The following is a 14,745-nucleotide window of genomic DNA, read 5'->3' on the forward strand; positions in this document are numbered from 1 at the left end:
TTACTGTCTTATACCTATATAGATATCGATGTCTGTTTTATACCAAGCTAAATTTACATTTATTAACGCACATTACATTGTTAAATCTGTATTGCGAAATTCTTACCTTTTCTTACCTAGAATTGTAGAAAATTTTCAAGTGTAATAATCAACAATATATGTATATATGTAAACACTAGTGTATCTTCAATATTGTTGCCTAATATAGTTTTGTTACAGTTGTTATACTCTGATTCTCGGAAGCTATAACTGTGATTAACGCTTTATAATCGTGAACTTCAGATATTTGACAGGGAACGTTTATAAATTTCGAACAATATAAACCATTTAACTTCAATGGATTCACAGTAGGCATTATTATTTTTGTGAAGACATAACTTCGGTGGTGAAAACTTCGACGTGTGATTAGCGAAGAAGTAGCGAGCACCCTGTTAAGTGAATTGTACCTATATCAACTCAAAATTAATTTACTCATCGTGAATTCTCGATAAAACATCACGGAATTTCCAAACCAGATAAAAAATACATTTTTGTTTTGTAAATTTCTAAACTTTTTTACATAGAACGTTATTTGTAATAACCACTCTTTTAAATTGTAGTATTGCTTGTATATTAGATATATATTTATATTAAAAAAACGAAACTGTGTGTGTATTACTCTTGTTGGCAAGTATCATAAATTGGATACATACCGACATTTATTTAATTAATAAATTTAAATTGTCATTTAACTTAATTTCAGGCTATTTGAAACTGTAATACCTAACATAATATCTTTATTAACACTGTAGGCATTTCGTGTACTGTGGATTGTTTGTCTGTTTATTACGCACAAAAATACCCAAAGAGCTATCTGTATTTTTCCCACCATTGGTATCAAAATACAGTTTGTAGCAATAAAAGTCCACAGAAATGCCGCTGTGCCACCTGTGAGCGTACTACAGGCTGATTAATTTATATCAGTGTAATGCGTTAGCACTGTAATTTTTCGATGCATTATATGTTGTATGATCTGTGTTACTTCATTGTGTTAGGACTGTAAGCTTTTCTTATATTACAGGTTGATTAATTAGTATAATTCTACTGTGTTGGCGTTTCACGTTTTCAGAGAATTACATGTTGTATGATCTATGTGTCATTACTGTTAAAGCGCTGTAAGCTTTAGGTATTTTACACTTTGATTGGTCTATGTACTTCATTAGCACTGTAAGCTTTTATTATATTAGAGTTTGATTGATAAGCGTCTCTTTACTGTAACACTGTACACTTTCCGTATATAATTATTTGGTTAAATGGTCTCTGTTTTAAACCTTCAAGACAACAACTGTTTTGTCTGATAAAAAAAAATGGTTGAAAACAATTTATAAAATTAGAAAAATATTATGAAACAACAACAGTAACAAATGACAAGCACTAAGCAAAATATCGTTTCTTATTTGTAAAAGGTGCGAAAGACTCAGCAAACAAGATAGTATGGCAATACGTAGAACAATACAAGACCAATTAAGTAACACAAATGGGACTTACAATCATGTCCAGGTGACGCAACACACAAAAATTGAAGCGATTGTTTATCGTGTTTTAATTATATTATTTTACCAATTTTTCATAATGATCAGCATGTTCAGCTTATAAATAAATCAAAATTAGTCTGCATTATAAATGTATAATTCAACAAACTTACATTTAATGTATAATTAAAGCATCATTCAAATAAGTATTTGTTAAAAAATACAGCGTTAACAATGCTTTTTTTTTTCTACAGGAAATACGAGTATTCCTTCCCCCTTTCAGTCCGCAACAACGGTGACTATGTGACCCAACAACAAACTAGAGAACTGTACGACATATCACAACAGACTATAGGATTGGCTATCGCTGCCGTATCAGTATTAAACATTATTATAATATAGAAACCCATTACCTAATTCCAGTCCCCTGCTGGAACAATAGTAAGTCTTCGGATTTATAACGTTAAACTCAGGGATTCGATTCCTCTCGGTGAACACAGCAGATAGCCCGATGTGGCTTTGCTATTAGAAAAATGCACACCTAATTCGAAAATATTAACTTCTGGCATTTCTACGTTAGTTTTGAAATAAATAAAAAAACTCTTATTATATAGGTCACTTAGCTTTCGTGATTTATCGGGTAAACTATCGATGACGTATTAGTACTAGCTAGGCATTATTATAAGATATAAATCCACTACTTAAGTCCAAAATATTAGCTTCTCGCACACCTATGTTAGTTTGAGAGAAAAACAAAACGCCTATTATGGAAGCCAGTTAGATTTCGTAATTTTTGGAATTCTGAAAGAAAAATTTTTTGCGCATTTTAATGCGATTTTTACTTAATTTTATTGCTAGAGTCTCTCTCTTATAAATTGATGTTGCTGAGAACACGTGCCACATCTGCTACACATGCCTGACCATGACATTGAAATGTAATTGCGTCTTCTGGTCACTACATTAAATAACTTAAGATACTCTAAGTTTTTCTCATACGGTATTATCGACATGAGCTCCTATACTGCCCATTCCTGGAGTCATCAACGACTTTATTCGCCTCGAGAGTTCGTACATCGTTTCGCTCTCCCGCAAATTGTTACTATCCACGAAGGTATGACTCATCATGTTCAGACTCCTACAGCGCTCGACATAGGTCAACCATTTCTCCTTTACCAGTCTTACAGCTCTAGTAAAGTTCATGGTCGATGTTTGGACAGGGATAAGAGAGGAAGAACGAAAACTGTAGGACTTCCACTGGTGATCCCAGATGTTTACTCAGGTAAACACACATTTCAGCCAATGTCAAAGGGCCTTGTTTTCTCATCTAATTAATTTAAAGATATTACATTTACTTAATACAGTGTATTAACTAAAAACATAGATCGTCAAACTTAAATTTGTTTATGTATACTGTAGTAAACGTCACTTGTTATAAAATAGTTTTTGACATCGAAAGAAAAAATTTATAGTATTGTATAAAAAATAAAAGGATAAAGCATTATCTTCCCTTGATGTTTTTTTTATTTATACATCTTTCCTTCTCCAGATCCTCCTTACACAAATATCTTAGCTACGGCCTCCTCATTAAAACTTAAGAAATACAATTACCTGTTAATTAATCATATATTAATATTTTGTGTTTGAGGATGGTTTTAAGCTTTCTCGTTATATTTATTTATTATTTTGTTTTGCCCTTGCAAAATTAGTTCGCGTAAAATTTTGAGTAGTATTTTTGTTAGCTTTTATTGAGTCGATGATAGAATAATGTGAATCATATGATGTCCATAAATGCCAAGTAAAACCTATTTTTTATTCTATATTTGACTCCTTTATCAACCGAATATCAAATGAATTAGCGAAAGTATAGTTTATTTAATACAAGTATCCAATGAAACCCTCTATTGTAAACACAGTGCGGTTGTTTTTTATTAAATATCTAAATAAATTAAGTTTCAGAAGTAATTAAATTCCAAGTTTATTTTTGGAACAATTAGCAACAGTGGATCAGTTTCTGGAAAATATACGAACAAACATATCTTTGTGTATCTTAAATCTTTTTATAAGTTGTCTTTTTTTTCAGCATTTTACAGTGATGAACTAAGAATTTTCATTATTCGTTAGAGATCACATAACTTGAATTCACTTACCTAAGCTATGATCATTAAGTCACTTGCCAAACTTGCGTATGAAAGTACATTATACTAATACAATATTCTAACTTGTCGAGTGCTCTAACACTTCATAAAATGCACAGAACTTTATTTGCTAACCTCATTAATTCCTGTTTTTAGTTTTCCTTTACTTTTTTCATACTATCAGGTATCTCAGTATTGTACACAATGCGTTCCTCTTTAAATTTTTGTACGCATAGTTAGCAAAGTAATACAAATTATTTAGATAAAAACCAGATTTAGAGTAACGTATAGATATTCTTTCTAACATGGACTTTAAAGAGATTTTATGTTTATTCTTGCCTCAATATTTCACTCATTGTCAACTTGTACCCTTAATAAAGAATGAAACAAAATAACCATCCTTGAGAACGGATTAAAGTTGTTTGTGAGAATTATTTTACGGGTTAGAATTTTTGTTAATCGTTTTGATAATTTTTCTGCAAAAATGTTCTTATAAATTACATTGAACGAATGTTACTGAATGAAATTTTATTTTTATATTAATTACGACCCGCAAAATATTTGCTCTACATTTCATGCCCTTCACTTGAATTTTCCTTATTCTATCATTTTCAAGCACGTCATTTAAGCTACTCTTTATTACACACGTTATGTGCTAGATCGATGAATTATGGTCTGTCTGAAAAAAATTTCACGTGGTCAGACATACAAACTTACTTAGAACTTTATTTAACAAAACTACACGTAAAGTAAACAATGAAATAACGGTATTTATAACAGTATACTGAGTTTGAAACAGTCATGAACGTTTAGTGTATATCATGGTGATAGGAGTTGAAACGAAGCAACTCAGAAAAACAAAGAATAAAAATCGTACTAAAGAAAAAGGTAGCTGAAAGGTGTTAATAGCAGCATATAAAACAAACGAAAGTTAAATTATCGTAAAGTAAAATAAATGTAGCGTTATAATTTAGGAAAACTTTGCTAAATATGTAGAAATGTTTGAATGTGTGTTAATAGTGTAATAATCATATGGTTTTGAATGAACTGGAGATGCGTATTGCAGATCTAAATAAGTCAAGAAAATTCGCAGACATTACATTTAATGTAATGTTCACTTTTGAAAAGGAAATTACACATGTTAAGGTATCGTTTGTGTGAAATACTTTTCAAATAAAACAAAACTAAAGTGGAAATCGAAGCCAGTCGTCACGCGATGACAAAGAAATTTATCATTGTGTACCATACTCGTTGCATTGAAAGTTTTGACTGAGCGAAAAAGAGATGATTCTGAATTGAAAAACCAATATGCAATAAGGACCCCTCCGTCAAAGGTCTATTCTAGTGATATGAGATTTGTAATATTTGATCGAGAGTTTTCCGGAAAAGTTCAGGACAAACAAAGGCAAGCGTATTATTTACATAGACATGTCTATATATTATTGTGTATTCTATCCAGTTTAAAATTATGTTTATATGACCTTGTATTTCTTGTACTGATATTGATATTTTCATCCTCAACGAAATCTTCTGCGATACACGGGCTAAGTTACCAGGTCGAAGGCTCTTAAGATTAAGGAATAGGCATACTTAACTTAGAAATGTTGACTGTGAGAAGAAAACCAGTCTCCAACACTTTCCGCCCATGCGGCTACTCGAAACCGAATATTTGGATTGGTTGTCACTGTCATAATGTCCCCACAGCTGAAATTGTAGAGCATTTTCATCAAAACGTCGCAGCTGAAGTCTTTGGATCTTTCAATCAGTAGTTCGTTAAACTAACTGAACCATATCGGTTGTGTGTAGCATTTAAATGCATGGAAAGTTTAAACGTGCAATCACTACATGACATAAAATTATTTATTTGGTAGTTTAAAATATATCGTTCTAGATATCTCGTTTGAAATTATTTAGAAACATTCTTCTCATCAGATATGTTTCTTTGTTAAATTTCTCTTGTGTTACTCTTGTCAGAGGGAGTAGTGGGATTTGACTGTTACTCTAATAACGCATCCACAGCCACAACGTACGGAACAATTAATTTTGGTGTTAATGGGACACGAACTTCGGATCTACGGTCAGGCACGTTAACCATTTGACCACATTCAGCCCCATTAAATATGACTTCAAGTCTTGTTCAGAAAGTTACTGTTTTATCATTACATTTAGATGCTTGTAAACCCTAAAACAAAAGATTAGAAATAATAATGGAAAAATGAAAATAATTAAACTAAAAAAATCAAACCAAATAAAAACAATATGAAGAACAGCAATAAACGATTTTTGTTTTTATTTAATCTTTTAAAAGCTATAACTCGAATTGTGTTATAATTTCTTTCACAAAGTATGATCGAAATATTCTTTCGTGAAACTGTTTTTATTTCAATGCAACTGCATTTACAGACATACAACTTAAGTTAGTATCTCAAAGTGCAATGAGTGCAATCAATACCTTCAGAGTGTTAGGTGTAACATGATGTATGATTTTATATTAAATGAATACGTAATTAGTAATCAATTTTACCCCTATCTTATGAATTGTATATAACATTTTTGGTTTGATTACATTTTACTCAAATAATAGTAATTTTTCACAATAGCAACGAATTCAAGATTGACATCTTAGGGTTAATCAGTGATCTGTTGAGATCGTTTGACCTTTAAACGAGCTATTTTACTATTAAAATACCAAGGTTTACTATGAAAGTACACTTTTGTAAATAGATATTTTTAAGTACTTTAAGGTTCTTCACTTTACTTTCAGTAATATTGTTAATACAAATGGCGATTGATGGTTTTTTAATCACAACAAAGAATGGAGATTGTTTCATTCATAAATCGTTAAATTACAATACACTATTTTACATTCAAGTAAAACACGACTACTGTTAACATTCTCTATAATGTCTGTAATTGTGGACATCAATCTTACATGTAACTAGTATATAGGACTTTATCTCGATATCGTGCTGAATAATTACCATCAAAAGAGAATAATAATGTTATAAAAAGTTCTCAAAAGTGAAAACATATTTTTGACAAAATAAGCGTAATCGACTTTACAATGAAAACATGACTTGTGGCAACTTTTAATAAACTATTAAAATGTTTCGTGATGTCTAAGTGGTAAGATGGAAGACATGACACTAACACAATTTGTGAGTCAATCTCCTCTGCGGATGCAGCACAAACAGTTCATTGTGTAGCCAAAAACCTCAAACCTTGCGAAAAATAAAAGGGGAATTAATCTGTATCATTCAAAAAACTAAATTTGGAAATATTAAGCACATGTTTCAGCTAGTACTCTACAAAACATTTAACATTAAATTCTCATCAAACATGATATTAACTTAGATTAAAAATAAATAGAAATCTAGTGATGAGTAAGGCTAGTTGAATATACTTTGCTTGTAACTTATTTATAAATATCATAATAAATTGTTTCCATTGCTGGACAATAACGCTGTTACCGATGTTTTAGGTCGTAAACTAAATAATATCTTACCCTTTTTGTTTGACCCGGCATGGCCAGGTGGTTAGGGTGTTCGACTCGTAACCTGAGGATCGCTGGTTCGAATTCCCGTCACTCCAAACATGCTCGCTCTTTCAGCCGTAGGGGCTTTATAATGTCACGGTCAATCCCACTATTCGTTGGTAAAAGAGTAGCCCAAGAGTTGGCGGTGGGTGGTGATGATTAGCTGCCTGCCCTCTAATCTTACTTACACTGCTAAATTAAGGACGGCTAGCGCAGACAGCCCTCGTGTAGCTTTGCGCGAAAATTCCAAAACAACCCAAACCCTTGGCATGGCCAGGTGGGATAAGGCGTTCGACTCGTAATCCAAGGGTCGCGGCTTCGAATCCCGGTCGCACCAAACATGCTCGCCCTTTCAGCCGTGGACGCGTTATTATGTGACGGTCAATCCCACTATTCGTTGGTAAAAGAGTAACCCAAGAGTTGGCAGTGGGTAATGATGACTAGCTGCCTTCCCGCTAGTCTTACACTACTACATTAGGGACGGCTAGCGCAGATAGCCTTCGAGTAGCTTTGCGCGAAATTAAAAAAAAAAAAACCTTTTCGTACAACTTACAAATAATCGTCCTAAAATCGTGTAGTAAACTAGTAAAATAAAATAAACTTTATGGTAAAGTTTAAAAATAATAGTAACAAAACTAGTTGTATTAAAAATTATAACCAACACTGTTAATGAAAATAACATATAAACGCTAATTGTTAGTTTCAAAATCTGTCGTAGAATTTATCGTAAATGTTATACTTATTGTTAATCAATCTAAACGTACGAGTATGGTAAACACAGCTAGTCCAATGCAATTGCATATGTTTGAAGACTCTTATTATATTAAGACATTTCGTGTACAATAAAGTAGCATGTCGTCATTATGAAAACATGATTTTACTGATACACTAACTCATGATGAAATGTATGGGACATATTTTATTTATCGTGAAAGTTACGCAGTTATTAACAATAAAGTTTGGTTTCGATTTTGTTTTTGATTTTGCCCAAGGCTATACCAGGACTATCTGCACTAGACGTTCCTGATTTAGCAGTGAAAGATTAGAGGAAAAGCAGATAGTCAACACCACCCACCGTCAACTCTTGGGCTACTCTTTTACCAACGAATAGTGGGATTGAATTTCACATTATAACGTCCCTACAGCTGAAAGGGCGAGTATATCTGGAGTGACAGGTTTTCAAACCCACGACCCTTAGATTACAAACTGAGTGCCATAATCATCTGGTCATGCCGGTTCGCGCGCTTTTATATGTTTCGCATATTTCTTCTTTTCTTCACTGAAGTAACACATTTTGGTAAAGAATAGAAAAAATTGTAATGAAATTCGACATTGTTTATCACAAATATTGATAAAATAGGTCTATTAGATTATTAAAAATATTGAATTGGAACGGCACAAACATTTACTACATAAATTCATGTCCTGTGTGTTGTGAATTTATATTTTTACGAACTCCTCCCACAGTTTTGAAACTAGCAGGACTAAAATCGGCAGACGTAACCAAGAGTGACCCAGGGTTTTTCTTATCCATTTGACATAGCTCCTTACCAAGAGTGGCTAAAACTCGCACAAAAGGTCACCCAAAGGCATCAAAGGGTCAAGGAATAAGTGTTCATGATCATTGAAGTCATTGAAAACTAATCTGGTATAGGTATTTGTGTTTGTTGTTTCCCTCAGGATTCCAGGACGCCATGTTTGAAACTGTCTTCTTACACCCGCTCGCATAATAGATAGACCAAAGTTGGCTTGTATGTTCAGATGTGTGTCCTAACAAATTCTTTTCTTCAGATGAGACCCTTCTGGGGTAGCTAGAGCCTGTATCAATGAAAATTAAAACGTGTCTGGAGGGTAGCACGGACAAATGAGGATCTAGAAATAGATTTCTAGTGTCACTAATCCTAAACTAGCATTGAATTTTGGGTTCTAGACCCTCACAGTATGCATTGAGTAAAGCATTTGGAAACAAACGTGAAATATACTCCCTCAGTTTTGCAGGCGGATATTCAACATGGTTTGTTTTTACGTACGGATCTCCTTTGGGATATTTATAGAAGTATAGCATAACCGACTACATAGGTATCAAGGAGGTCAATAGCGTGCCCAGAAGATCACTCAGAATTATGAGGCTCTAGTAATAGGATTTCAAGCTTGCTGAATCCGAATCTAGCATCAGCCTTCGTGCTTCTAACAGTACTTGGGATATAGAAGTGTCATGTTGGAAAATATGTTCATATCTCCATTCACAAGTTAGCTAGACCAAACGTGGCACACATGCTAGGAACCATGATCAAATGTTCTAAGAAGGTTTGTTCTTGGACGCCGACATTGCTATGGGTAACTAAAGAAATAATTGGGCCCGGCATAGCCAGGTGGTTAAGGCACTCGACTCGTAATTCGAGGTACGCGTGGTTCGAATTCCCGTCAAACCAAACATACTCGCCATTTCAGCCGTGGGGGCGTTATAAAGTGACGGTCAAACCCACTATTCGTTTGGAAAAAGAGTAGCCCAAGAGTTGGCAGTCGGTGGTGATGAATAGCTGCCTTTCATCTAGTCTTACACTGCTAAATTAGGAGTGGCTAGCGCAGATAGCTCTCGAGTAGCTTTGCGCGAAATTCAAAACAAACCAACCATGAGTAGTTAGAAATAATGGAGCAATACACTGGGGTTTCTATGAATCATGAGAGGGTTTCTGAGCCACTCAAAGTATCGTGGGATATTTCATATTATTTTGTTAAATAACAAGTACGAAGCAAGAGGAATGAGTCATCATCAATATCATACTATAGCTGTACGTTAAATGTTCGTACTATATTTTAAATTAGACACGTTGCTGAATATAATAGCAGTTTCCGATGGAGAAATTAGAAATAATGTAGAAATAAAAATACCTGTACTCTAGTGTGAGTTTTATCATAATTACTAAGTCTAGTAGTTTTTAATATTGTAAAATTATCATAATTTGGATATATATTGTCTCTCATTTTGTTTAGAAACGAACAAACGCCTGGCATTGAATGGTGGTTAGAGCATTCGTCTGGCAATGCACAGGTTGCGTATTCGAATCCCGTCACTAAGCATGTTCTTTTCATCCTGTGAGCAGAGCTGACGTGATAGGGATCGCAGTACGTGCATTTGCACAGGGCACCATGTTCCTGGGGGTAACAAAAATTAATGTCAAAAAAATTGGTCTGGCCACTAGTTGTTTCCTGGCTGGATAAAAAATTTCTCCGCTAAGCAGAATTGGCAAAGGGCTGGAACACAACACTGCTGCTGACTACGGATGGTTCTCGGAAAATTCAACAAGGGGAAGGCAACACAGTCAGCATTTGTACAGGGCAACAAAACACGTCGCACCAGCTCTGTCGTGGGAGTCTAATAAAGTGGCGGTCAGTCCCATTTGTCTTTGGTAAAGAATAGCTCAAGATTTTGCGATGGGCGGTGTTGACTAGTTGCCTTCCCTATAGAGAACCATCCCAAAATTATGGATGGTTAGCACAGATAGTCCGCGAGTATCTTAGCGTGAAATTCAACTATCAAACAAAAATCAGAAGTGAATATCTTGGGAAACAACGAATAACAAGCAAAATATTTGCAGTTTTTTACACTTATGATTTTAAATCTCTAATGGACTAATTAAGAGGAGAGAAAAATACAGTCAGTGTGATTTTGTCAGAAATATAAAGCTTTTTGTTTTGTTTGTTTTGAACTTTGCACAAAGCTACTCGAGGGCTATCTGTGCTAGCCGTCCCTAATTTACCAGTGTAAGACTAGAGGGAAGGCAGCTAGTCATCACCACTCACCGCCAACTCTTGGGCTACTCTTTTACCAACGAATAGTGGGATTGACCGTAACATTATAACGCCCCTACGGCTGAAAGGGCGAGCATGTTTGGCGCGACGGGGATGCAAACCCGCGACCCTCAGATTACGAGTCGCACGCCTTAACACGCTTGGCCATGCCGGGCCACAAATATAAAGCTTACTAATTTTTAGATTACATGTAATTGTTATGCTTGTTATAAAAGAATATTTCGAAACAAGCTCACTTGGAGGTTATTCTTCTTATGAAATACATTTTAACTTTTAAAGGTGAATTTTACAGAAAAAAGAAAACTTTGCAGTCAAAAGAACTGCTTATGCTGATTAATTTTGCAGGTTCACATTTTTATAAAACAATAAAACATATGTGCTAATAAATGAAACATAGAACTTGGTGCAGAAAGAGCCCTTTCCGAGCGGCAATCCGAACGTTTTAGTTTTTACGTTTACCGCTAGGAAAAGTACTGTGACGTAATAGTTGCCAAACAAACCGCCAACGCCAGCGCGTTGAATGTAAATAAACATGGCCAGTGCACACGAAGAAAGAGAGTTGGGAGTCTGTTTTGACTTTGTGTTCTGAACAGTGTCGAGTAGCGCCATATCAATTTGAACCTACTCTGAACGAACCTAGAACAGTTACTTTTGACACAGATCTGACAAGTTATAGTGATGAGGACAGTTCCACGTGCGAGAGTAGCGTAACTATGAGTGATACTAAAGAAATAAGATTATATATTAAAAAAACATGCTTTATGAAGTTTGTGAGTTTTACATTTAATATGACAATGTCAAAGTGCTGTCTTTTATTAATTTTATTATGATGAATTATGAAAATATGTTGTGGAGTTTATATTTGATTGTTTACAAGTCTACAATGTTTTTTTTTAAATACATAACATATACTTGATTACTTCAACATGTTCAAGACATAGTCTTATTTCAATTTATCTTGAAATGTTAAATTCGATAAATGGTATTCTTCCAATTTTCCATGTGTAAAAATGATAAAAAACATCTACAGGATGATCTACCAGCTTTTAAACTTAAAATATACTCTACTTGGGATAGATTTGTCCACTGTCTAGACTAGAAGGTGCCACAAATGCAAAACACGCTCATGAAAGTGAAATGTGTATGTCTAGTTACATTCTTCAAAAACTTGTACTTTTTAAATTAGTATGTTATAATAGTTATTGTTTATGCACACATACCTTTAAGTTTGTTCTTTTCGTGATGGCAAGGGATGGCTTTAGAGGGGTGGAACCTTTACGCAGCAGATTGAGATCAGTCCTCAGCTCTACACGAGGAAAGATGGTGGGGACGATCTTGTCTATAGGCGATGATTTTTTTCAGTCTCAACCTGCCTGGATTGAAACCCACGGAATCCAAAACAGTGGGATCCGACACAAAACATGAGCGTTCAAAGTGATCTTGACAAATCTTTGCATGATGTGAAGGAGTCCAGTTCTTCCTATTGACCATCCGCACCCACTGTCGCCACCTTGCCGGTTCCTTCTCCTTACACGGAAACGAAAAGAAGCTTTTGCCCAATGCCGAACCGTTTTTACAAACATAAGCATCGCAATAAACCATGTTATCATAAAGTAGCAATATCAAGACAAAAAAATAGTCTCAGAAAGTATGTAACCCGAAAAAAGCACCGATAGATTTACATAAAACACTAGCACTGAAAGGAACAAAATGAACGGCGCGCAATGAAGCGTGTTTGGCAACTATTACGTCATAGTTGTGAAACGTCACAGAAACAACCGAACGACCGAGAGGATTTGTTTGTTTGTTTTGGAATCTCGCACAAAGCTACTCGAGGGCTATCTGTGCTAGCCGTCCCTAATTTAGCAGTGTAAGACTAGAGGGAAGGCAGCTAGTCATCACCACCCACCGCCAACTCTTGGGCTACTCTTTTACTAACGAAAAGTGGGATTGACCGTCACATTATAACGCCCCCACGGCTGGGAGTGCGAGCATGTTTAGCGCGACGCGGGCGCGAACCCTCGACCCTCGGATTACGAGTCGCGCGCCTTACGCGCTTGGCCATGCCGGGCCCGACCGAGAGGAAGTTGAGTTCGAGGACCAGCATATTTTGTTTCATTTTTTACTCAAGAACTAGAGTGTTTAAAAATATGGCAACCACATGGTAATTATACCTGACCAAAGTACAGTTTCTGAGGCAATTATTAAATTTGTTGAAAATTCACCTTTAAGGCATATTAGAGATTAATTTGACACATAATCAATACAGACACAGGGCTTGAGTTATATGTTCAACTCTGCAAAGTATGTATAAATGTACTGCTTGTCTTCATATTTATTTACCTCACTTAAAAAGTTACTAACTTTTCAAAGAAGACAGAGAGAGTCAAGCGGGTAGGTACATGTTGGTCTAAAAGTTTGCAAATAGTATTCTATCTCACTAGTTTTAATATAATTTAACTTCAAAAATTATTTCAACCGTCAGTGCAAAGATAATGGTTGTCTGGCATAAATGCACAATAGACCATTCAGTGTACGCAAACAAGTTTATTATCCAGAGGCACCTTCGAACAATGCAATTGAGTAAGTGTATAAACAATTCGAGTACATAAAATCTAGCCCTTTCAGCATTGTGAGTTATATAGCCACGGACAATCCCACTAATCGTTGTTAAAAAAGTAGCCAAATAGTTGGCCGGTAGATGGTGATGACTAGCTGCCTTCCCTGTTGACTCACACTGCTAAATTAGGAACGGCTAGCGTAAATAGCTCTCGTGTAGTTTTACGAAAAATTAAAAAAAAAACACAAACTGTATTATAAGAGAAGTTTGGACGGTCGAGCGTTAGCAAATACACTATATTCTCATTAGCCTAGGCCCGGCATGGCCAATCGCGTTAAGGCGTGCGACTAGTAATCCGAGGGTCGCGGGTTCGCATCCCCGTCGCGCCAAACATGCTTGCCCTTTCAGCCGTGGGAGCGTTATAATGTGACGGTCAATCCCACTATTCGTTGTTAAAGGAGTAGCCCAAGAGTTGGCGGTGAGTGGTGATGACTAGCTGCCTTCCCTCTCGTCTTACACTGCAAAATTAGGGACGGCTAGCACAGATAGCCCTCGAGTAGCTATCAAACAAACAAACAAACAAATCTCATTAGCCAAGACTTTGGATTTATATATCAATACATTGTGTTATTGGCACGTTCCTGCCAGCAACATGTGACAGCTTCTCAATTTTTACTTTGTATTCGTGAATGCCTTACTAAAAATGTTTGATTGATCATACAAGATCGTTAGACTTTTGGTTGTCACGATACATAACGATCTTATTGTGTCAGAAAAATAAATAATGTAATTCCAAAATGCAATCTTTCTGATATTTAACAAGTAGCAAGAACACATAACCTTTGAGAATTGTACAGAGGTCACGTGATGGTCTATATAGATCAACATGTACTTTATTTGGTACATGCTCTAAAATCCTTATAAAGGGTTTTTTTCAGGTTTTAGCAGATGTAGTAAATTTCTTATTTACGTTATTCATACATATTCTAATGAGTGATACAAAGTTTTAGTGACCCTGTAGCAAGAACACATTGAGTTTTTGTCAGTCCAGCCGTTACTTCAGAAATGACTGTAGGTCTTTGCCATCACTTAAAAACTGTCTGGACGTTTTAAAACGTTACATGTTCAGACTAAACAGTCAACTAATAAGTTTTGGGGCAGAAAGAGGCGGGCTGAAGAACTTTCTAATAC

General features: G+C 35.2%; 1 protein-coding gene across 1 annotated transcript in view; it reads left to right on the forward strand.

Moving 5' to 3' along the window:
• Nucleotides 1-14,745, forward strand: part of LOC143229359 (uncharacterized) — a 49,357-nt gene that overhangs the window by 5,404 nt on the left and 29,208 nt on the right. The window contains exon 2 of the mRNA XM_076461579.1: nucleotides 1,766-2,790. Coding sequence (XP_076317694.1) covers nucleotides 2,520-2,790 — 271 coding nt within the window. The 5' untranslated portion in view covers nucleotides 1,766-2,519. The remainder of the gene's footprint in view (nucleotides 1-1,765; nucleotides 2,791-14,745) is intronic.

Source organism: Tachypleus tridentatus, chromosome 10, assembly GCF_004210375.1.
Source record: "Tachypleus tridentatus isolate NWPU-2018 chromosome 10, ASM421037v1, whole genome shotgun sequence".
Classification (NCBI taxonomy): domain Eukaryota; kingdom Metazoa; phylum Arthropoda; class Merostomata; order Xiphosura; family Limulidae; genus Tachypleus; species Tachypleus tridentatus.